The sequence below is a fragment of the Narcine bancroftii genome, chromosome 6 (assembly GCF_036971445.1).
Source record: "Narcine bancroftii isolate sNarBan1 chromosome 6, sNarBan1.hap1, whole genome shotgun sequence".
Classification (NCBI taxonomy): domain Eukaryota; kingdom Metazoa; phylum Chordata; class Chondrichthyes; order Torpediniformes; family Narcinidae; genus Narcine; species Narcine bancroftii.
In genome coordinates this window covers 23,704,986-23,730,432 of record NC_091474.1, presented here as the reverse complement: position 1 = coordinate 23,730,432, position 25,447 = coordinate 23,704,986, and the positions used below count along the sequence as shown (strand labels likewise).

General features: G+C 43.2%; 2 protein-coding genes across 4 annotated transcripts in view; one reads left to right on the top strand and one right to left on the bottom strand.

Annotated features, from left to right (window-relative positions):
• LOC138735825 (protein CBFA2T1-like) overlaps positions 1-3,658 on the top strand; it is a 221,214-nt gene extending 217,556 nt beyond the window's left edge. Inside the window, exon 12 of the mRNA XM_069884303.1 lies at positions 2,966-3,658. The gene's annotated coding sequence lies outside the window, so the exon portion shown is untranslated. The remainder of the gene's footprint in view (positions 1-2,965) is intronic.
• Positions 1-25,447, bottom strand: part of LOC138735826 (N-terminal EF-hand calcium-binding protein 1-like) — a 134,713-nt gene that overhangs the window by 4,278 nt on the left and 104,988 nt on the right. For all 3 annotated transcript variants that reach the window (XM_069884304.1, XM_069884305.1, XM_069884306.1), the window contains 6 exons: positions 23,429-23,550; positions 12,819-12,898; positions 12,552-12,605; positions 6,816-6,928; positions 5,994-6,071; positions 4,424-4,515 (listed from right to left, as the gene is read on the bottom strand). In XM_069884304.1, the coding sequence (XP_069740405.1) occupies positions 4,424-4,515; positions 5,994-6,071; positions 6,816-6,928; positions 12,552-12,605; positions 12,819-12,898; positions 23,429-23,550 (539 nt within the window). The remainder of the gene's footprint in view (positions 1-4,423; positions 4,516-5,993; positions 6,072-6,815; positions 6,929-12,551; positions 12,606-12,818; positions 12,899-23,428; positions 23,551-25,447) is intronic.

Here is a 25,447-nt window from a genome sequence, read left to right as displayed (position 1 = left end):
TCAATCAGAGACTTATTTAAGGGCACTTACTTTACACGTTATTTATTATTGAATATTAGTTTTCTATATTGCACAGTCTGTTTGTACTTCTTGTTTACCATTCTCTCTGTTGTATACATATCTTTTCTTCAGTAGTTTTTGTTTTGCACTACTGTAAAGTAGAAATTCTACGTTGCCCACAGGAAAAAAATCCCAATGTTTTATGTGATGTCCTATGTGTACTTTGACAATAAATCTGAACAGGAGCCTGAAGACAAGCACCAAATGGCACAAAAACCGCTTCTTCCCCTCAGCCATCAGATTTCTGAATGGACATGAATGACAGACTCTACCTCACCTTTTGCACTTTTATTTATTTAAAAAAAAATAATTTATAGCAATTTTGCACCTGTAATGCTGCCACCAAACAACAAATTTCATGACATTCCATAGAACAACTACAGCACAGAAACAGGCCTCTTCTAGTCTGTGCCATCCAACTGGGTCACCAGTATTTTCCATCTGGGTATTCTGCAAACGGATGACATTGACTTCTTCGGTTTCTGCTAGTCTAGTCCCCATTCTCCCTCATCCCTCTGTCTTCTTTCCTCCAGCTCTGCACCCCCTTCCCTCTCCCTTTATAGAGAAAACCCCTCCCTTTATTTGTGGGTACGCCCTCCCTCCATTATCCACCTATTACCTCCTGCCTGTGAGACCGTGCCTCATCCGTGGCCCCTCCCTCGCATTTTGCTCAGACCTTGATGAAGGACTCAACCCTAAAATGTTGGTTATGTATCTTTATCTTTGCTATACAAAGTACACTGTTTGATTACTGAGTTTCTCCAGCGTTGTGCTTTAACTTCAATTATGGTGTCTGCTGCCTTTCATATTTTACTACTGTCTGTAAGGAGTTTGTATGTTCTCCCTGTGACCGTGTGGGCTTCCTCCGGGTGCTCCAGTTTCCCCCATATTCCAAGCATGTACGGGAGTTAGTAGGTCAATTGAACACATGGTGTAATTGGGCAGTGCAGGCACATGCCCCATAAGGACCTGTTACCATGCAGTGTCTCTAAATTAAACACTAAAAAAAAATTTTAATAGAAAGAACGACTCTCAATTAAAAATAAGACAGAAGCAGGTTGTTTCCACTGGCAGGTGAGACCAAAAATGGGGAACAGAGCCTCAAGGTTTAGGGGAGTCGATTAAGGGAGAAATGAGGAGGAACTGCTTCTCCCAGAGACTGGCAAATCTGTGGAATTCTCTGCCTAAGGAAGCTGTAGAGGCTGTCTCAATAAAAGTATTTTAGATGATAGGGAAGTTAAGGGTTATGGAGAACAGGCAGGTCGGTGGAGTCCATGGTCAGATCAGCCATAATCTTATTAAATGGCAGAGCAGGGTCGATGGGCCAGATGGCCGACTCTTGCTCCAATTTCTTATGTGGAGGTCTGTGTTCTTCGAGCTAAGCGCTGCTCATCAAGAAGTCGAAAGTTATTGCGGCCGTTAAAGCAAGCACTGCAGGGGTTCTCACTCAGTGCAGAGCAGAGATGAGAGGCTTTCCTGGATAACTAGTGCCTGATTAGATTAGCGTCAGGAGAGAGGAGATGGTCTCCTGGTTACACTGGAGACAAGCTCCAGTGGCCAATTAGCTACCAACCCATATGTCTTGGGAAGAAACTGGAGTACCAGGAGGAATGCACATGGCAGGGTGACTAGCCTGTGTTTCAGTGAGATTACCTCACATTTCTTTCAACTCCAGAGAGTGCCCAGCTTCATCTCTCTTTTTGCAGACAAATCCTCTTGCAATTATGGTCAACAAACTGCATATATTCCTAACTCTATGCTGAATCCGCAAGTGATTTGTGTGCAAGAACATTCAGATTCTTCAAAATGCCAACAGCTTTCAATTTGTCACCATTTAAGAAATAATACATCTGTTTTTCTCTTGCCAAAAAGTATTCCTCTATATTCAAGAGGTTTCTTTGTGCTTTCTTGTGTGGACAAACACAAAATATTGTCTAACGTCCCATGCCATTCCTTTATCTCTTAACATAATTTATTTTGTAAAGGACCCATATTAAATTGAGTCAATCTTTTCCTTTCTACATTTCTATATAAGTTCATATTGTCTATGTTTACATAGTTCAGTAAAATACCCTTGTAAGAGAGGTCATACTGAACAGAACAGACCCTTTGGCCCAACTCACCCACGCCATCCAAGATGGCATTCTGGGTTAGTCCCTCTGCCTACATTTGGACCATATCCTTCCAAATTCATTCCTCCCATGAATTTAAAACCAATTTCTCCATTTTATTTTTAACAATTTCTGAATTCCCCTGGACCCTCCACCCAATTTTCAGGTCTACTAATTTTTCTGGCAATAATGAAGACTTTAATCTAACCATTTTAAAAATCTTTTGTTGGCCATGGCTGCATTACATTTCCAGGTGGATTATTTTGGCTCAAGGATAAATTTATTAAGTGCATACTGAGTATGATTTCTTTAAATGCTACCCCGTGTATGCTTTTAATGTAGTTCCCCATCTTACCACAGCCAAGTCATTTCACATCTCTTCAAAGTTTGCTTAACTCAACATACTCACTTTTTCTAATTATTCCATCACATTACAGTCACTGTTCCCTAAAGGACCCTTATTTACCAGAGCCGCTATGAACTTTTTATCATTATACAGTGCGACCCCCGATTTAGCCTGAGCTATCATTGGTTTCTCAACATATTGACCTTGAAAGCCATCCAATATACACTCCATGAATTCATCTTTCACATAGTTATTGATCATTTAGTTTGCCTAGTCTATACAGTTTAAAATATCCAATGTATTATCATTGTTTACATGCATGTCTTGTATCCTGATTTAGATCAGGATCTATATTACTCAAACTGACTCTTCAATGTCTTGTTTCTTGCTGTTACTGAGTTCGACACAAGCTTTTTATATTCTGATTTAAGATCCTTTGTCTCCACAGCCAGCATCCCACTTTTCAATTTCACCTACTCCATTTGAAAACATCTATGTGAGGCTCTGTCTCCAAAAGGCAGTCACCCCCATCACAACCTCTTCTCACTGCTACCTTCAGGCAGAAGGAGCCTGAAAAACAGCAACTCTAAGTTCAAGAACAATTTCTTTCCAAGAACTGTCAGGATCTTGAAACTCCCCTTGGTGCACTAAACAGGGATGTTCCAACACCACAAAAAGTCCATTGGCGCTACAGCAGACACTTTGAAAAAAAATCTTGCAATGGTAAATCTGGAATTATTTTTGTTAGGTAACCTTGAAAGTATTACCTCTGAATTGTTGTTGTCAGATTCCAAGATTTAGTAATAGCCAGGAAATGTGTCACTGTAACATGGAAATCTGATGTCTCACTAACTTTAGAGAGATGGCATGTTGAAATTCAAAGTTGTATTCTAATAGAGAAAATTACATATAATTTGAGGAATAAATATTCTTTTATTTTTCCAAATTTGGGGTCCGTATGCTAGATTTATGAAATTAAAATTATAAAATTTATTTTTAAATTTCTCCTGTTCCATGAAGTTTTCCATGAAGAAATAATATAATGATTTTGTGATGTCTTTGAGGTCTCTGAGTGTCAACTGGTGCAATCCAAATTAATTAACTGTGATTGTTTTTTAAATGAAATATTTTGTATTTTAAGTCTGGGATTATAATAGTTATTTTTGGAGGGAGGAGGGTGGGAGGGGTTTTAGTTTTAGTTTTTTTAATATATATATATATATATATAGTTTCAACATATATTTGTTAACACTCTTATGTAATTTGGTATATTATTCTCAATTATTTGATCTTATATATGTTGATAAAATAAAATATTCAAAAAAATCTTGCAATGTGAATATTTATTATCAATCTTTGGAATTTATGTCTCTTTAATTCATTCATGTCTACCATTGTAATTTTTTATGTATGTACTTGGAGAATAAATTTGAACTTTGGACTTTGTTCAACTGCAGCAAGCAAGAATTTTGGTGCATCTGAACATTGTACCATGTATATGACAATTAACTCATGATCTTTTTCTACTGCACTTTTGTCATTCACTGATCAAAGTTGATGATCTTGGAAAAGTGAATTCCCATCCTTGTTCACATGGCAACAATGTCTCTGTAATGCTGACTGGGAGTCCTTTTACTTCTTTCTTTGTCTTTAATTTACCATGTTGTTGCCATTCAACGAAGATTCAAAGAGAATGCTCTTCAAGGAAGGAAATGTGCCCACCACACCCGGTTGGGACTACATGAAACTTAACCCTCTACGGTGGGACGTGCTCATCAAAACATCTGCTCAACTGGGACTTAAGGAGTCCTATCTGTCCTTGCCCACGAAGTGCACCCTCTCAGTGATCTTATACTCCTGCCTCCATTGGCATAATTTGACTTCTTGCCATGCCATCTCCACTTACCGGGCAACAACATGGTTGTCATGAGTTCTGGGGTCTCCAGGAAGTCCACATTGTTCCTCTGGAAGGTCTTGCTGTGATTCGCTTGCAAGTGACTGAGGGTTGGTGTTCCACAGACAAATGGGAAAGGAATAGCATATTAACTTTGCATGTAAACAATCCATTACGTTAATGCAGAGCAGAGATGCTTACTGTACCCTCGCATTCCCTGTGTGGAGGTGGGATTTTCGTCTTGGACAAACTTGGGGTGGCCAATGTGGTGATCTTTGAGACCCATGAGTTACGCAGCAAGGAAACAGGACATTTGGCCTAGTAAACCTGTACCAACCATCAACTGCCCATTTATGTAAAAACATAACACTGGAGAACTCAGACAGACATGTCAGCACGGGAATGGGACACAGAAATGAAATGGTCGGCTACTAGGAGACCTCTATCATTGATATGGACAGATCGGAGATGCTCAGCGATGCAGTCTCCTAGTCTGTGTCCAATCTCTCCGATGCCACACTAACATGTCTGTCCATGACCTCATGCACTGCCAAATCAAGGCCACCCGTAAACTGGAGGAGCAACACCTCATATTCCACCTGGGCACTCTAACTGGATGGCATTCACATAGACTTCTGCAGTTTCTGCTAACCTACTCTCTGTTCTCCCTCTCTTCCTTATTTCTCTAGTATTCTTTCCTCCAGTTCTCCACCCCCTTCCTTCTCCATTCACAGAGACATCCCCCTTATCCATCTATTATCTCCTGCCTGTGGGACTGTGCCCCTGGCCCTTCTCCCCCACCCCTCAACCCCACCATTTTATTCGGGCACCTGCCTACATTTTGCTCATACCTTGATGAAGGGATCAAGCCCAAAATATTGGTTATCTATCTTTATCTTTGCTGCATAACGTACATTGTTTGACCTGCTGTGTTTCTGCAGCACTGTGTTTTTACTTCAATCTCGGTGACTGCAGATTTCCTTGTTTTACAACAACCCATTTACACTCATCTCATTTCATTCATCCCACATTCCTATCAATCATCCCACCCCACCCCCCACCACAGATTCAGCTTGCTCCACACCTACACAACAGGGGCAATGTAACCTCCCAATCATTTATCTTTGAGATGAGGTTGGAGACCAGAGCAACAGGAGGAAATCCATATACTCACAGGAAAAAAGCACCAAGTGTACAAAGACAGCATCCGAGGTCAGGATTGGACCTGGATTAGTGGTGCAGTGACCCCCATCCACACCTCTCCCCAAACCACAAATATCTCCTTATATCAGTCCTATATTATCCACAGAAATGCGAAAGGAATTCAGTAAATCTCGCAGCATCCTTAGAGATAAAGATATATTATTTGATATATTGGGCCTGGGCTCAATTTATGCACGAGATAGAAGCGGAATGTTGAGGCTTTATAAAGCTTTGGTCAGGTCACCGACTGGAGAAGGGCTCAGGCCTGAAACATCGACTGCCTTTTGTGCTTTTTGGTACTGCATGACCTTCAGAGTCTCTTGAGCACCTTCTCCCTGATAATGGGGAGTTTCCTCGATTCTAATTGTTAGAGTCCTACCTCCTCCATGAAGTCCTGTCCTGCCAGAGTTCATACACCTGGAAACAGCTCTCGTTCCCCAGCTTTTCAACGGAAATACTGTAATTGAAGGGCAGATCAAAGGTGAATGCCAAGACTTACTGTCTACATAACTCCCTCCACTCCCCATGGTAAAACCACCCCTTCCTTTTCCTTTCTCCCACTGGCGTAAATGCATCTGTACCCCTTGCCTGAAGTGCTCCAGGAAGTTACCATTTCACATTGGCCATTGTCCAGCCAATGGAGAAGTGAATATTAGGTGAGGAGATGGTAGTGAGGATTCCATGACAGAACTGCTTGCTCGCGGCCAAGGATTTAATGTATTTGGTTAAAGGACCAGAGGGTGGAATGGGCTTGGAACATCCGAGGTGAGGAGGAGGTAGAGGCAAGAATTCTAAAGACAGCACATGGTTTGTGACCTGAAAGCTTATCGACTCAGTGCTAGAAGGTGGGATTAAGTTAGGACCTCTATTTTTGGCTGGCATGGATACAGTGGGCCAAATAGCTGCCTTCTATGAACTGTCTACGAGTCTTTATGACTCCACAAGCATCCAGATTCAAGGTGACTGCCTGAGCGAGTTGGCAGGAAGCTTTTATCCATCGAATTACATCCGATGAGCAAGGAGAGAAAAGGAGGAATGAATGTTCGTGCATTCCTACACCCGAGTAAATCAAATGTGCTGCAGTAACATTATGAATGGACACTTGTCCAGGAGACTGATTCAGTGATGCTAATGGACCACAGCAGTGAGGCCATGCATGCTTTAACCTTGCTCTTGGAATAGACACATGCCCCCCACTTACTGCAAGCTCCCATTCTGACTGGTTGTGGACTCCACGTAGCGTTCCAAAGCTTGACGGAAGTCCTCCACCTTCTCCTCCAGCACCGGCATCCGTCGCTGAACCACCAGAATGTGCTGCATGTCAGGTCGAAGAGAGGGACAGCATTTAGTTCCCTCTTCTCCACGCCGGTGAACTCCGTCTTGTTAAATCAACTGGCCAGATTCTTTGGCTGAGTGGAGGTGGGTTGGGGGTGGGGGTGGGGTGTTTGAGAGGCCAAAAGTTATGGACACAATGGAGTAGATCCTTCTGCTCCAGAGTTTTGATCTGCTGAGGAGCAGTGACTACAGGATGGTTGGAAAGCTGTTAGATAAGGAAAGGGTGCCATCTGGAACTGTGAGGTACCATGGGGACAAGTACATATCAGAGAAGACTCCACAGTCGAATTGCTTTCTCCTAACCAAGTATTGGTAGAATTAGAGGTTGGTAGAGAATTGGAACCCGCTAGCTGAGGAGGTAGTGGAGGCACTTATTCTCAAGTGATACAGACAGAATTTGGAGAGTCGTAACCTGCAGGGTGATTGACAGAGCTGGAAGATGGGATGAGGATGGGAGTTCCACTTTTGTCATGCATGGACACGATAGGCCCTCAAGGGCCCTCACCCCACATGCCATACCCTCTTCACACTGCTACCAACAGGAAAAAAGTAAAGGAGCCTGAAGACAAACATTCAGTGGCACAAGGACAGCTTCTTCTCCTTCGCCATCAGATTCCTGAATGGATAATGAACCACAGACATGACCTCACTTCAGCCTATTTGCACCATTTATTTAATCGCACATGAGAAGCTGCTGCAAAACAAAAAATTTTGTGACATGTTCAGGACAATAAATTCTGATTCTATCTGTACCTCCTCTGTTTATAATGTAAATTGCCGATGCAAGCCTAGCACAGTCTGTAGTGATAGAGTGCTAGAGGGTGTCAGAGATTAGTTTGTGGCAGCTAAGTTGAATTCAAGATGGATGCCTCTACACGGTCATGAATGAATTCTATAGATAATAAGGTATTGTTGTTTTAAAGAACCCAACTTTCTTTATTTCAATAAAAGAAACATCACATGGTCTCAGGAGTATGCACTGTGTGCATTAATCATTATCAGCAGAGAAATGGAAAGTATGAAGGTTCCTGATGCTGTAAATTGGACTGGAAATGTCGACCATGAGTGGAGGCTGTTCAAATAAAGATTCACGCTGTACCTGCAATCCATTGGACTCAATAACAAACCTGATGCACAGAGGATTGCATTGCTACTTGCCATGGTGGGATCTCAAGCACTAGAGGTTTCCAATACATTTGTTTTTGCTGAGGAAGAAGACCAGGGAAAGTTCAACAATGTTCTTGAGATGTTTGATGAACACTGTTCACCAAAGTAACATGAAACATTCAAGAGGTACATGTTTCGCTCACACACGCAGCTACAGGGAGAGAGGTTTGATACTTTTTTAATGGACTTGAAATTAAAAGCAAGAACATGCAATTTCGGACCACTACAAGATTCAATGTGTTGGGATGATTGATAAGAAAGTGAAAGAGAGGTTTCTGTGAGAGACAAAGTTTACTTTAGCTGGAGCTGTGAAGATGTGCCACTCCAGTGAATTAACTCTGCAGCACACAAAAAAGTTCAGAGATAGTGCAAAAGCCAGTGAAAATGAAGGCCTAGTCATAGCCACAGTGTCTGGACACAAACACAAACAAAACATGAGATATAGAAACCAATACAAAGGTGGAGAGACAATCAACTGGAAATGATATGGCACTAAACATGCACCAAAATGATGCCCAGTTTATGGAAAAGTCTGTAACAAGTACAAAGGGCAGAATTATTTTGCAAAGCAATGTTTTTCCAAAAGGAAACAAAATAGAAGTGAAACTGTACATGCTGTAGAAGAAATTTCCTTAAGTGATATACTTTTCATGGGCATGGTAGTTCAGAAAGATTATAAACCAACAGACACTGAACAGCCAAATATAAACAGAGTTGAGCAGGTCAAGTGGACTGTGTCATTATATACAAATGGAACAGATATTCCTTTCAAGCTGGACACAGGGGCAAAGGTAATTTTTTTGTACAGCTCAAAGCCTACAATGGGTAGAGCATCGACACAAAAGGTATTTGTAAACTCAAGGTGAAAGTTAAAGAGCACGACCTCAGGTTCACAGTAGTCCCAGATGGACATTATTCACTACATGTGAAAACTTAAGCTTAGTCAAGAGGGTGGTACCATATTAACAGCAACAATGCACAGAACAGTGTAGAGGAAATACTAGATCAATTTCCAGACATCTTCAAGGGGTTTGGTGTTCTACCATTCACCTATAAGATACAGTTAAAGGAGGACATACAGCCAGTAGCACATGCCCTGAGGCAGGTTCCAGCACCACTAAAAGAAATACTCAAGCAGGAATTTGACCGAATGATGTCACTGGGGGTCATTAAAAAAAGTGAAGGAGCCCACAGAATGAGTGAATTCAATTGTGTGTATCAGAAAGAAGAATGGTGACCAACGCGTGTGCATGGACCCAAAAGAGCTGAATGTCAATACAAAGAGAGAACATTAACAGATTTCAACCAGGGATGAAATTATAAGTGAGATGGCCAGTGCAGTTTTTCATTAAATTGGATGCATCCCAGGGCTTCTGGCAAATAAAACTGCACCAAGAGCGCACAAAATACTGTACATTTAATACACTGTTTGGCTGATACTCCTGACAGGATGCCTTTTGGAATTTCCTCAGTTCTGGAAGTATTCCACAGGACAATGGAAGATAACATTGAAGGCATAAATGGGGTACACGTGTGCATGGATGACATGATCCTATGGGGATCCACAAAAAAATAACACAATGAAAGGCTCATCAAAGTGTTACAACACATCCAGAAGTATGGATTAAAGTTAAATAGAGAAATATGTCAGTTTGGTGTGAAGCAAATCACCTTTCTGGGAGATAAACTGTCAGAGGCAGGTGTGAAGCCAGACAAGAGCAAGATGAAAACAATTTTAGAGATGCCTAGGCCCACTGACAAAAAAGGCATATTGAAAGTGCTGGGAATGATCAATTTTCATTGGTAAATGCACACCAAACCTGTCTTCCAAAACAATGTACCTAAGGAAGTTGTTAAATGTGACAGCCAACCATGAGGAAGAATGGGGATGACTGAAGACCATTCTAACTACAGAACCAATGTTTTTGACGTTCTTTGAAGCATCCAGAAGGACAAAAATATCCATGGTTGCTTCAAAAGATGGAATAGTGCTGTTCTACTTCAGGCTATATGAGAAGATCGGAGGCCAGTAGCAGATACATCAAGGACAATGACATCGGAATGTCAATATGCACAGATTGAGAAAGAATGTCTAGATCTAGTCTATGGATTGGAGAAATTCCAGTTATGTGTGTGGTCTACCAACATTCATGGCAGAGACAGACCACAAGCCATTAATAGCCATAATCAAGAAAAATCTCAGTGAAATGTCGCCAAGAATCCAAAGATTGATGATGAAACTACAACATTATGACTTTGAATTGATGTACACACCAGGGAAACTTATTGAGTTAGCTGATGCATTATCCAGGGAAACAACACAGAGTGAGAGTTCACAGAGACAAATGTGAATCTCCTAGTGAATCTCTCCCTGTATCTAACATGAAATCCAAGCAGATCACATCTGAAACAGAAAAGAACACAGTTCTACAGAAGGTCATCAAGAATCTGAATGAAGGATGGTCTAGAGGTGAATGTCAACGATACTATAATATCAGAAGAGAGCTGAGTGTTGTCAATGGGCTTCCACTCAGACAGATCAGAATTATCATTCCTGAATCACTGTGACAAGAGATGGTGAAAAGGGTGCATGAGGGGCACCTTGGAATGGAAAAATGCAAGAGGAGGGCCACAACTGCTGTTTATTGGCCAGGGATAAATGGTGACATCGTCAGGATGGTTTCCAGCTGTGAAATCTGTTTGAATCATCACACAAAGCAGGCAAAGCAACCCATGATCATAACTGATATACAAGCAGAACCATGGCAGAAAGCTGGGACTGATCTGTTCCACATGGATGGAAATAATTACTTGCTGGTTATTAACTATCTATCGAACTATCCGGAGATTGCACTACTTCCTAACATGTCTGCTGCTTGTGTGATCAAATATATGAAATCGATTTTTGCAAGACATGGAATTCCTCAAATTGTCTACAGTGACAATAGACCATGCTGCAGTTGTAGAGAATTCCAGAACTTTGCAGAAGAGTATGATTTTCGACGTGACTTCAAGTCCTCTGCATCCACAGTCAAACGATAAAGCAGAGAAAGGAGTTCACATAGTTAAACAGATGCTCAAGAAAGCACAAGACAGTTTCTCAGAAGGGAGGTTGGGTTGCTGGCAAGACAAACAAGCTGTGAAGGAATGAACTTGCACTCTAAATGGTATGGTTAGCTAGCACAATGATGTTACAGTGCCAGCAGCGACCAGGGTTTGAATTCTGTAAGGAGTTTGTACATTCTCCCCATGTCTGCATGGGTGTCCTCCCACTGTTCAAAACGTACTGGGGGCCTATAGATCAATTGGGTGTAAATGGGCGCATGGGTTCATGTGCCGAAATGGCTTGTTACTGTGCTGTATGTCTAAATTTAAAATTTTAAACACAAGTTTCAGTCCACAAATGTAAATATCCACTGCTAATGGAACAACATGCCAGGTTAAGACATCTGTCTGAGGTAATTGGAGGAAAATTTAGGGGAGATGTCAGAGGGACTTTTTTTTTGCACAAAGAGTGGTGGGGGCCTGGAATGCATTGCCATGGGTGGTAGTGGAGGCTGGTATAATTGGAATATTCAAAGGATTCTCAGACAGGCACGTGGGTGTAAGAAAAAAAGAGGGAATGGATTGAGGTTGGGAAGGGTTAGACCAGTGGTTTTCAAACTGTTGCGCCCCCCCCTCCCAAACTCACATTCCACTTTAAGCAATCCCTATGCCACAAGTGTTCTGTGAATAGTCAGTTGGTTGTGGCTATCTCTCAAGGTTGAACTCGATGGACTTTGTTCCATATTCCACAGATCAAAGACGTCTGTATGTGTATTTAACATGTACTTGATGTTGCACTCCAAGAAGCACATGATACTTCACAAATCAATCAACTAATTCCAATGGCATGAAAACCACGATGATTGGAGCTGATGGATTTGTTGCAGCCTTCATCTGCTGTCACAGATGTTGAGAATGAAGTAACTTTGTCTGCTTGTTCCACTGTTGAGGTCTTGGTTGTTCTTTGTCAGGGACCTCCACGGAGAAGAGATTAGTAAGCAATTGATTAAGGTGGTATGTGAGCGGGAAGGGAAGGCTGAGAACCACTGCTCCAGACCCAACCCAATTGTTACTGAAGTATTTTGCTTGACAAAACTTGTCATTGGCCTATTTCCATTGGGGTTTGAAACCGTGCACATAGCGAGTCGATTAGGGATGATTAAAACAGTGGTTTTCAATCTTTTTCTTTCCACCCACATACCACCTTAAGCAATCCCTTACTAATCACGGAGCACCTATGGCAGGGGGATTGCTTAAGGTGGAATGTGAGTTTGGGGAGGGGGGCAGTTTGAAAACCACTGGGCTAGATTGTTGTGGAGGGCATTTCCACAGGTCTCCACCATGTTGGAAAGTTTTATGGTCTACGTTTAAACATTTGTCCTAAACTTACAGATTTTGTTGCTTCTTCAATCATTCCGTCCTTTGAGGGTTCCAGTCTTGGAGTCTACAGGGCAGAGAAAGAAAGCGCCAGCTTAATTAATTATTGGACAAACTGCTGCCCTCTGGACACAGCACTGAGTTAAACAGTTCGGGTTAAGATGAAGTGACGGGGTGTGGGGTGGTGACGGGATGGGGACTGAATGTGGTGATGGGGTGGGAGGTGGTGACGGGTGACGAGCACAGAGTCTGTTGATGACCATTCACCTCATCCACCAACCTTGCACTCCAACCTGTCAATCAGCTGCTGCAGTCTGTTCACTTGGGTCACCCACTGGCTTGCTGGCTCCACAGAAACACCTAGGGCAAAGAAAGCCATCGATTAGATAGCCACTCTGCCTCCTTCCCCCTCACCACCACACACCCCTACAGTCTGAGTAACCTCCATATAAGTCCCTGGAGATAGCCAACCAGAGTCATCTTGTTACCTGCTCGTGAGAATACTTTGCATCATCTTTCCCTCTTTCATGGGACAGTAATTGCACAATTTATGAATGTTTGATTAGCTGTTGACTTTCTGGTACACAAATTCAATTTATGAATCTTATTTCCATAATAGGTGTCTCTCCTTAGCCATAGGAATGCATTGCTTCTGGGAATTTTCATGCACAAAAGCCGCATTATCGCCTCCTCATTATTTTTTTAAAAAGGCGAATTTACCTTTTATGCAGAGGACGGAAAAGGGAGTCCTCTTTCGTAGCCCAGAGCAGCGCGTCGGCTTCTCAGGGCAAAAGGGGGCAGGATGTGTGGCACAGCAGTGGCTGCCCTGCAACAGCCCCGCCATCCTGCTGTGCCAGTGCCCGACAGCCCTTCACCTGGCTGCCTGACAGCCCCACCAGTGGAAGCCCCGCCCACCCCAATCCCTGACAGGACCCCCCCCGTGCTGCCATCTGACAGCCCCCCAACCCCGCTGCATGATGACCCCTTCAAGAGTGGGCGGTGTGAGAGAGAGAGAGAGAGAGAAAGAGAGAGAGAGCGGCAAGGGAGCAGCTTGAGGGAGCGGGGCGGAGTAAGCGAGCGCGGCCTAACAGCTCCACTGGCCGCTCTGTGACAGCGGAGCAACGAGGCAGTTGGCGCAACTTCGCTCTACCTGTAAGTGCACTCCTCCAGACGGATGGAAGCTGGAGCATATTGGAGCAATCAATCCGCCTTCAGACCTTTACTGGAGGTAAGTGCAGAGGTGTAAAGATGGAGAATCTCTGTCTTTACATTTGCTTTATTTTCCTTGATAAAAGGGCCTAGTGTGCACATCCTAACTGGCTTTCATAGTTGATAACATTTTGCTTCATAACACATCTTGCGAGAATGCACCCTCTTACTTCCTCTGGGCGCTGTGTGAACTGTGATATTCCTCTCGATCAGCATTTCCCAAATTGGGTTCTGCAGAAAAGCGCAGGGTTTCGTTCCACAGAAGAAATGGATACTAATAACTAAAACTTGTAAAATAACTGCTTTTATTCAATTTAAATTACTTTTTAACCTGTGTTTCTAAACAGTTGCCTCAATGCTAACAAAACAAAATGGTGTCTTGAGGCCTGACGGCAGCAGGGTAGACGTCAGTGCAGACGTCAGGCCTCAAGACACTATTTTCAACCAATGAGACTCGGATTTCTTTTGGTACAAAGTGCTAGCCACATTTTAAAAATTCAAATTGCCTCCCCTTCCTCTTGCTCACCCACTTGCTCCCTTCCTCGCCCCATGCTTGCTCGCTCACTCCCTCCCTCCTTCCCCCTCACTCATGTGCTCCCTCCGCCCCTCTTGCTCACTCCCTAAGTGGAGAGCGAGGTGTGGTGAAGGCGATGTTGGCTACAGTGGGAAGTGAAGGGTGGCGGAGTTAGCCAGGTCTGTGGCAGGGAGTAAGGAGCGCTGGAGGTAGCCCAGACCCGTGGTGGGGCAAGGTTGGGGCGTTGGGGAGGGGGGTGGGGGGGAGTCCTTAGGCTCAGCTTAGGGCCCGGATGGAAGTTAATCCCCCACTAGTGAGTTTATTTACTTTTTATATGCTTGATTATACACCTGATCTTTTAAACTGTACATGACGATTGGGGTTCCGCCATTTCCAAGTGTTCCCCAAAAGGTTTGGGAACCCATGCTCTAGGTGCTGAGTGAAAATGTTGGCAGAATCACAAATGGAAATAAGGAACTGGTCAGGAGGGAGATAGATCAGCTCGTCGAGTGGTGTCACGCCAACAACCTTGCGCTCAAAATTAGCAAAACCAAGGAGATGATGTGGACTTCAGGAGGAAATCAGAACATGATCCAGTCCTCATTGAGGGCTCAGCAGTGGAGAGGGTCAAGAAATTTAAATTCCTGGGTTTCAACATCTCCGAGGATCTGTCCTGGGCCTCCATGTCGATGCAATCACGAAGAAGGCTTGCCAGCGGCATACCTTGTGAGGAGTTTGAAGACATTCAGTATGACATGGAAGATTCTCAAAAATGTCTACAGGTGTACCGTGGAGAATATTCTGGCTGGCTGCATCACTGTCCACGCTCAGGACAAGAAAAAATCCCAGAGCGTCATTAATTTGGCCTGCGACATCAGGCTGACCACTCCATCAAGGACATTTACATGAAGTGGTGTCTTAAGAAAGCAGCCTCTATCCTCAAGGACTTCCACCACCCAGGCCATGCCCTCTTCACTCTGCTACCATCAGGAAAAAGGTACAGGAGCCTGAAGATGAGCACAAGGACAGCCTCTTCCCCACTGCCATTAGATGCTTGGATTATCAATGAACCACACACATTGCCTCACTTCGACTTTTCGTGCAAGATTTTCATTTATTTTTGTAAGGTGGTTTCAACTGTGAAGCTGTCGCAAAACAAATAATTTTGTGACTTGTTCATCATAACAAATTCTGAATTTCTCCAGCACATTCATTTCCTGCGCTTTAAAAAGCGCAGACTTTAAAAAAAAATTCAGACATACAGCGTGGTAACAGGCCTTTCCAGCCCACAAGCTCATGTAGTGCAATTACACCCCATTAACCTATAACCCCAGTACATTGTGGAGGGTGGGAGGAAACCAGAGCACCCAGAGGAAACACGGGGAGAACTCCTTACAGATAACAGCAGATTTGAACCCAAGTCACTGGCAACTCCATGTGCCATCCACCTGGATGTGGAGCCTACCATGGTTTGAGCTGAGGAGCAGGCGGTGGGTGACAAATTGTAGGGGGTCAGGGACAGATCCTTTGGCAGAAAGCCATTGGTGCTGATTCTCTGACTGGAATTGGATGTTGAATAACGAACTGGAAGACCCTGGTCTCGTCCCAGAAAGGCACAGGAAAGAAGATTGGGAAGTCACCCTCATCCATATTATTCTATACTTCCTTAAGGCTTACAAACGCTGGTTCCTGGTTGAGTAATCATTTTCATCCTTGTCAATTCTGGAAATTCCTTCCTGGTATTTCCCCTCTCCACGTCGGCAATCTCACCCAGGCTTCTGAGTTTTCTGCACTCTTAATTCTGACCCCATGTGCATCAGTAAATTATTGCCACATAAACATAGAACACTACAACACAGTACAAGCCCTTCAGCCCTCGATGTTGTGCCGACCCATATATCCTTAAAAAGAAGTACTAAACCCACCCTACCCGTAACCCCCTATTTTTATTTCATCCACGGATCTGTCTAAGAGTCTCTGAAATGCCCCTAATGTTTCAACCTCCACCACCATCCCTAGAAGGGCATTCTAGGCACCCACAACTCTCTGTGTAAAAAACTACTTACCCCTGATGTCTCCTCTGAAGTTCCCTCCCTTCACTTTGTACTTACGTCCTCTGGTGTTTGCTGATCCTGGCAGTCCACCCTATCGATGCCTCTCATAATCTTGTAGACCTCTATCAAGTCTCCTCTTAACCCTCTACGCTCCAAAGTGAAAAGTCACAGCTCTGCAACTTTGCTCATAAACACTTGTTTCCCAAACCAGGCAACATCCTGGTAAATCTCCTCTGCACCCTCTCCACAGCTTCCACATCCTTCTTATAATGAGGTGACCAGAATTGAACACAATTCTCTAAGATCTTACCAGAGATGTGTAGATTTGCAACATGACCGCTCTGCACCCAATTTCAATCCCCCTATTAATGAAGCCCAGCATCCCAAAAGGTCTTCTTAACTATCCTATCAACTTGTATGGATTTAAACCCCAAGGACCCTCTCTTCATCCACACTCTTAAGTAACTGACCATTAACCCAGTACTCAGCCTTCTGGCTTGTCGTTCCAAAATGCCTAACCTCACACTTCTCTGGACTAAACTCCATCTGCCACTTTTCTGCCAAATTCTGCATCTAGTCTATATCCCCTTGTAACCTTCGACAATCTTCAGCTCCACCCACAACTCCTCCAACCTTCATGTCATCCACAAAACTTACTGACCCATCCATTCGCCTCTTCATCCAGTTAATTTATAAAAGTCACAAAGAGCAGGGGTCCAAGATCCTTGCGGCACTCCATTAGTCAACGACTCCAGGCAAAATTCTTTCCTTCCACTTCTACTCTCTGCTTTCTTCCTGCAAGTAAATTTTTTATATCCACTCAACCAAGTTCTTAATGAGTCTCACATCTACTGCCCTACTCTCATCAATTTCTTTTGTAACCTCCTCAAAAAACTCAATTAGGCTCGTGAGGCACGACTTTCCCTTCACAAGCCATGCTGACTATCCTTAAGTAGACTGGACTTCTCCAAATGCTCATCGATCCTATCTTTAAGAATCCTCTCCATTAATTTACTGACGTAAGTCTCACCGGTCTATAAATCCCAGGATTCTCCCTATTACCTTTTTTAAACAAGGGACTACATTTGCCATTCTCCAATCCTCTGGCACCTTCCCCTGTGGCCAAAGAGAATTCAAAGGTCATAGCTATTGCCTCAGCTATCTCTTCTCTCACTTCCCACAGCAGCCTGGGTTATGACCACTTGTCCAACTTAACCTTGGGCTTGGCTGTGCCTTACAAAATGTCTCAGCAGATTTTACAACATTTCATTTGCACTACGAATGCTGTGATATTTTCCACCCCCATTCAGTCTTCAATTTTATAACCCTTCCCTTATTCAAAAAGGCAACTGTCCCCTCTCACCCCAATCAACACAACTCGCTCCAAGGTACAGAAGCTAAAACAAGATGAATCAGTTCCTCCTGTTTCCAGTTCCCCTCCCACCAATGTCATACGCAAAGATACTGACAAACAATCTGCTGTAGGAACTTAGCTGGTCGAGCAACATCCATGGGAGAAAAAGGATGATCGATGTTTCATGCCAGAATCCTTCATTCAGAACTGACAAGGCATTTTGTCCCACTGATGCTGCTCGACTCTCTAGCAGATTAATTGTTGCTTCAGATTGCAGCTTCCTTTTGTTTCCACACACAAAGAGACGTAATCCTTGTTGTAATGAAGCACCCTTCAGTTTACCAAAATCCAGGATCACAAATAGCTCAGATCCCGAAGTAAACCACACGAAGTGTCATGGTTGGTGTAGTGGTTAGTGCCACAACTTTTCAGCAATTAATACTGGGGGTTGAATCCCGCGCTTTCTGGAAGGAGTTGGTAAGTTCTCTCCTAGTCTGCGTGGATTCCTCCCCCACCCCCGGGATTCCGTTTTCCTCCAACGTACCGGGGGCCTAGATTAATTGGGTGGCACAGAATCGTGGGCCAAAATGGCCTGTTACTATGCTGAATGTCTAAAATAATTTTTTTTAAATTAAATTTAAAGCAATGCTTGGATGCTCAGGGCAAGAAGTGCCTCGGGTGCCGAAGGCTTCCTCATCGTGTCGGAGGTTTGGATCGGGAGCTCGGGTTGCCGATTAATTGAACAGGGGTCTGTGCGACCGCAGAAGCCTGCTGAAATCCTGGAGGTGAATCCATGGACATTCATTGACTCTGTAATGTCTCTTGCTTCTCTTTCTCTATTACAGGCACTGGATGACACTAACAGTAGCTCTTTGTTGGCCTCACGGCAGGCAGAAGAAAGTTTTGTATAATATTACAAATTCTGTACGACTATGTGACAAAGGAATCTTGAATATTTGAGCGGGTGACCATCACAGAGGAAGATTTCTGGGCATCGGGAAGATAGGACACAGGTGCAGAGGAGAGGGAATAACAGAGGACCAGAGACTCCAGGCCCAGTCAGACACTAGCGACGGCCAGAATTGGAAGGACAGAAATCGAAGAGGTCACAGTCCCTGAACAAAATGGTTGAGCCTATTAAAATCGAAGTCTTTCCCTGGTCTTTAAGGCAGTAGTATCACATGGTTTACCACCAGCCAGTGAACTTTAAATTAACCTAAGCAAATTTAATTTTTACTGCTGGTTATTTTGTTTCCCCTATTGTTGTCCAGCAACTTATGGGGTACAAATCCATTCGCTTTGCTTCAGATTCATGTTTTCCAAGAGCTTTATGAAAAAGCCTAAACTAGCCACTCTTAACCTTGTTTCAGCAATGGGCCCCTCCAGAACTCTACTCAAACTTTATGGGTTCCCTTCCCTGTGAAGCAGGCAAGTTTTAGTTTGTTATGTACTTCTCTCCTACCAAATACATAAAAATTATTTATGTAATGTGAAGTGAAAAGAAATCAAGGCTTTTACTTAAGTGTGCTGTGGCCCTAGGGTGGGGGGAGGGGGGCTGTAGGATCTGTTTTGTGTGTGTGTGTGTGTGTGTGTGTGTGTGTGTGTGTGTGTGTGTGTGTGTGTGTGTGTGTGTGTGTGTGTGAACCTGCAATGTGTCACCAAGTCCACCAGGTGGCACTGGTTCCAAACACTTGGCAATAAGACCAATTCTGTTCCAAGTTATTGTTTAGCTGTCTAAACTGTGTTAACACTATCCTAATACGACCCCAAGGAGCAGAATTATGCAATTCAGCCCATTGAGTCTATACCATTGGAATCACGGCTAATGTATTTTACCTCTCACCATCCTTCCTTAAATATGGGGCTCAAAACTGTTCACAGTACTGTACTTCAAATGTGGTCTGACCAACACTTTATAAAGCCTCAGGATTACATTTTTGCCTTTATATTCTAGCCCTTTCGATATGAATGTTAACATTGCATTGACCTTCCTTACCACTGACTCAACTGGAAGTTATTCTTTCGGAAATCCTGCACAAGGACCTCCGCTTTGTGAATTCTCTCTTCACTTAGAAAATAGTCTACACCTTTCTTTCATTCTAACAAAGAGCATGACCTTATACTTCTCAACGGTGCGTTCCACCTGCCATTTCTTTGCCCATTCCCCTAACCTGTACAAGTCCCTCTGCAGACTCTCTGCTTCCTCAACACTACCCGCCACTCCACCAATCTCTGTGTCATCCGCAGACCATCCATATAGCCATCAATTCTGTTATCTAAACCATTTACATACAACATGAAAAGCAGCGGACCCACCACTGACCCCTGCAGAACACCACTGGCCACCAGCAGCCAGTCAGAAGAGGCCCCCTTTATTCCCACCCTTTGCCTCATATCAGTCGGCCAATCTCCTGTCCATGCTGGACCCTACCATGGGCGCCCAATTTGTTCATGGGGTTCAGGTGTGGCACCTTGTCAAAGGCCTTCAGAAGAAGCAGCATCTTCTCAATTCCAAATCCTGAAGCCTCCAACAACATAACTCAACCATATTGTCTAAATAAAGCCTTTCCGGTAAAAGGAGGGAGTGGATATTTCAGACAGAAATGCCCATCGCTAACTTCCCACAGATGTAAACGTCAGTGAACCACATTTTGAAATTCAGTAAAAATCCCTGTTATCCGGAATTCGAGGAACCGCCAGCCTCTAAAAACCGGCAAAAATAATTGCAGAAAATGAATGGGTAAAAAATAGACACATTTGAAATTGGCACACCTCACAGTTAGTTCACCAACCCCTGCAACATGCAATCTTGAGCAACTGCAGGATTCATTTTTTTAAAAAAATACCTTTCATTTTTCCATAAATATATTCCTAGTCATTAAACTTTTATACATTTCAAAAATATATTGAATCTTTATAAACAAAATAAAACAGAAACATTTCCCCCCTTTTCCCCCAATATAATATAACTTTGGGCCCCCTAAAGTTTAGGTCAGTAATTCTATTTTTTCTTTAGGTCAGTAATTCTATTTTTTCTGGGATATCACCTTGAAGGGTCAGGTTTATAACTGGACCCCTACATAATCTTATATCTTGATGAAAAAGTCATATTTATTTTTTAAGTTATGTGATTTTTCTCCATGGGTATACAACTACACATCTCCCCGGCTCATCGAGCAATAAGTAGGGGAGAGTTGAACTTCCAGGTGATTACTATATATTTCTTGGAATTTCTTAACAAAACAGATTTGAAATTTAGTCAATTTGTTGCTCACGTCCATAAGGTTGCCCGGAAGGACCAGCTCAGGGTCGTATGTGAAGGTCACCTCTGTCACTCTTGTTAGTGTGTCAGCGATATCATGCCAGAATAGTTTTACCTTCACACACGACCATGTAGAATGTATAAAAGTTACAACTTAAAAAAAAATTATTTAATGTCACAATGTAACCAATCTCTAACAATATTTACACAAACTTTTCACGTATATATACAGTGACTTTTTCCTTTTTCTCCCCAAACCCCTCCTCCCTTACACCTCCCCCCCATAACTATAGAGACAACAGAACCAAAAGAGAAAATAAAAAAACGAGGGAGTGTGTTATTTAAATATAGTGCGATTCACTTTTTCCTTACGTGGACTATTTCTCGTTAAGAGCTGGAGGCCCGAGGTTGTGGTTACCAATAAAGTTTATATATGGGTCCCAAATTTGTTTCTATTGGCACATAATTGTCTCTTAAGGTATAAGTGATTTTCTCTAATGGATACATTTGTTCATTTCTGTGAGTTCACTGCTGTATTTTCAGGGCTGTTTCCATTTTCCAAGGTATCATTATGCAATTTTTAGCTGCTGCTAATTCAATCTTGATAAATCATTTTTGGAATCTGTTTAAATTTAATTTTAACTCTTTGTCTTTTATATTGCTTAACAGAAAAAATTTGAATTCAAATCCTCCAAAAAGGGTTTCACTTTTGCACATGCCCAAATTCAATGCACTATCAATTTCTTGCTTGCAATGAAAGCATTTGTCAGATAATGTCGGCTTCCATTCTTTTAATTTTTGAGGTGTAACATATAGTCTGCGAAGCCAATTATATTGTATCATTTGATACCAGGCATTTATTGTATTTGTCATGGTGCCCGCACATAGTTCCTTCCAAGTTTCATTATTTATTTGTATGTTTAAATCATTTCCCCATCGGCGTTTGGGTCCGTATATTGCCTCATCTTTTCCTTTGTCTTGTACTTTAATCTACATATTTGTAATAAACTTTTTAATTATCATAATGTCTGTGATTATATATGCAAAGCTACTGCCCTCCGGTAACCTTAGATCATTTCCCAGTTTTCCTTTTAAATATGTTTTTAATTGATAGTATGAAAATGCTGAACCAAGCGATATTCCATATTTATCTTTTAGTTGTTCAAATGTTAGTAGGTTATTGCCCAGAAGTTTTTTATTCTTGTAATTCCTTTATTACTATAATGTCATCTGCAAATAAACTAATTTTTAAATTCTTCCTCTTGAATCCTTATTCCCTTTATCATTCTATCTGTTCTTATCAATTCTGCCAATGGTTCTATTGCCAAGGCAAAAAGGCAAGGTGGTAATGGGCATCCTTGTCTTGTTGACCTACGCAATTTGAAATAATATGAAATATAACCATCGGTTAACACTCTTGCCTTCAGATTATTATATAGGGTTTTGATCCAATTAATACATTTTTCTGGTAATTTAAATTTCTGTAATATTTTAAAGAGAAAGCTCCATTCCAGCCTATCAAAGGCCTTCTCTGCTTCTAGAGCTACTGCCACAGTTGGTTCTTTATTTTCTAGTGCCTATTTTACAGGCAAAATTTTATTAATTAAGGTAGCCACCCTCCAAGCATTGAGTTGTAAGATGACACAACCACCTGACCTACCTTCAATTTAAGATGTTCTTCTGTTAAATGAGTTTCCTGTACAAATACTATATCTATTTTTTCCTTTTTTAGTTATGTCAATAATCTTATTCTCTTGATTTGGTTATGTATTCCATTAACATTAATATCATAAACTTCAACGTATTCATTCTGTTAGCCCATGTTTTTTTTTTACATAGCACCCTCTCAGATCCTCCAACTCTCTTTCTTCCACCACATCTTGAAAATTAACATATCTTTCTACACATGTTGACACAAACACCCTGAAAAAAATTGAGAACCATAAAAAGACTGTAAAAAAGAAAACGTAGAGAACCCCCCACCCCCCACCTTATTGAGTTGCCCTTGCTGACCTGCAGGACAACCACAACACCCTTAATGATGGAGTCCACACACCCCTCCCACAATCTGTTCTCCCTCCAGCCATCTGGGAAGAGGCACCAAAGCGTTTTGGCCCTCATGACCAGATTATGAGACAGCTTTTTCCCCTAAGCCATAAGGCTTCTGAACTCTGGGGACACAGGGTAACATGATATTTAATAAGTGATATGTTATTTATGATACGTTATTTATAAAAATTGTTACTGAGGTAATTTATCCATGTAAATAACCAGTTCCATGGTCTGGAGAAATGCTCTCTTGTTTTCCTTGTTGGAGCTGCTTGTAGTACTCCCACAGACAGACCCAGACCACTCTCTGGGTAAAACTGTTTCTCTTCCCACCTCTTCTATGCCCCCGGCGAATCATTTAGCGTACAAGCTGAGCTTCGGCATCCTTCCTGACCGCTTTAACGGCGAATTTTATTTGAACCTGGAAGGACAGTGAGCTGTCAGATACCTGAGTGTAGAACACCAGAATAAGGGTCACTGGGAGACAGGCAGATGGACTTCTGAGCTCTGCGGCCATAACGCCTCACAGGCCTGTGGACCAATGGGGTAACAGGCTCATCCAGTTCCTGTCTGTTGAAGCAAACACAATATTGATCATAAGGGAGACCGTTCTGCCCAGCCTGCCCATGCTACATTTTGTCACAGGGTCACTCATCGAGTCTGGAAGCAGGCCCTTCGGCCTACTGAGCCAGTACTGACCATCTGGCCAGATCCTCCCACTCACCCACACAGTAGGAGCAACTGATCAACCAGCCCACACATCACCAGAAGGACACCCTTGTGTGAGTAGGGGGGAGCATGCGAACTCCACGCAGGCAGTGGTTCACTGGAGTTGTGTGGCAGCAGTTCTACCTACTGTGCTATTGTCCCACCCTTCGATGAGTTTAACCCTCTCTTTCCTGTGGCACTTCTCTTTGTAAGCGAGTGTCCAACTCACAGATGGTGGTTCCCAATGGACCTACTGCTCCTTTCCATCCAGGCAGTAGGGGAACCAGAGCCAAGGACCAAAGATCTCTGCTCCCCGTACCATCTTCCCTCCCCAGCACCCCCTTTTCCCTTTAAATCCGCCCTGCCCCAAACAAAGTAGTTCCTTGTCACATGTACTGAAGTGTAAAAACGCTAGAGGATGTAATGACATGATACACTACATCCTCTAGTTATTTTTTGTCTCTGCCCAAACAAGGCATCTCCCGACTTTATGTGTATTTCACATCCCTTCCAATTAACTTCAGTGTAGATACAAATTGTGTTTGCTGCCAATTCGGTTTTCCACCAAAGAGCAAAACCAAGATCGCTTTCTCTGTCCAGTGTTTGAAGCATTACCAGCTGATATCTGCTGGTGGCAATGTTGAGCTTGGGAGAAAACAAGTTCAGTTATGGGAGTACTGATTTGGTGACAATTCTGAGCAGACTTGGTAAATTATTACCAATTAATTCAAGATGACTAGTTCGTACTGATCAAGACCGCTAGATTATTATTAAGGATTTGCAGGCTTTCTTGTTTAATATGAAAGAAAATGGCAGCATTGCTGGAGCTGCTATAACGGCAGTGCTGCCACTGGTATGCACAGGAGAGCGGGGAGCAGAGACACAGCGCTTTTCCAAAGGGTTCAACCACCCCATCCTAATATGCACAGACTTTAAACGGTCTGTTAAAGGAGCAGATGGTGACTGTAACTAAAATGCTGCAACTGCAGGGTCTGGGCCCAAGATGGCGGCGCCTGTGTTAGGCAACAGCCACCAGGGGTTGCAGATTCTGGGGGTGCAGCGGAGCAGGGCACCAGAGATGTGGAGAAATAACGCCCCCCCCCCCACTGAAAAGAAGCAAAAGAGACGACCCTACAAGCCGGTGACTGCAGTGGTGGACCAGCGAGTAGCTCAGCGGCTGAGAGGCCCACAATTGCAGTCGGAGGACCTGCAGGCTGCTGGAGACCGGTTCGTGGGAACAAGGTCTCGGAGCTGGGATTCGAGAGCGTACTAAGGGCAAAATGTGCCTGCGAAGGGCTTTGGGCGCTGAGACCTTCCCGATCGTGTCGGGGGGTTTGGATCTGGAGCTCAGGTTGCAGATGGATCTTCTGCAGAGGCTGCAGGTGCACTGAAGGCAAATCCATGGACACAGCGACTCTGAAGGGGGCTGTCTTCTGCTTCTCTTTTTCTTGTACTGCAAGGGGCTTCAGGTGACACTCAATACACTCTGTCTGCTAAGGAGGCAAGATTCTGAGCACCTGCAAGGTTTGCGCAACTACCCAGGCACGCTTGATCGCGTTGGGGGTTTGCATCTGGAGCCCGGGTTGGCGATGGTTTGGACTGGAGTCCGTGCAGCTGTGGGAGCACTGGAGGCGAATCCACGGAAGCTCAATGACTCGGGGGGGTGGGGGGGGGGGGAAGAATTCTTTTTCTCTGGCTGTAAGGGGTACTGCACAATTTCTGCTGATAACGAAACTTTGCCTACCTTACAGGAGATGAA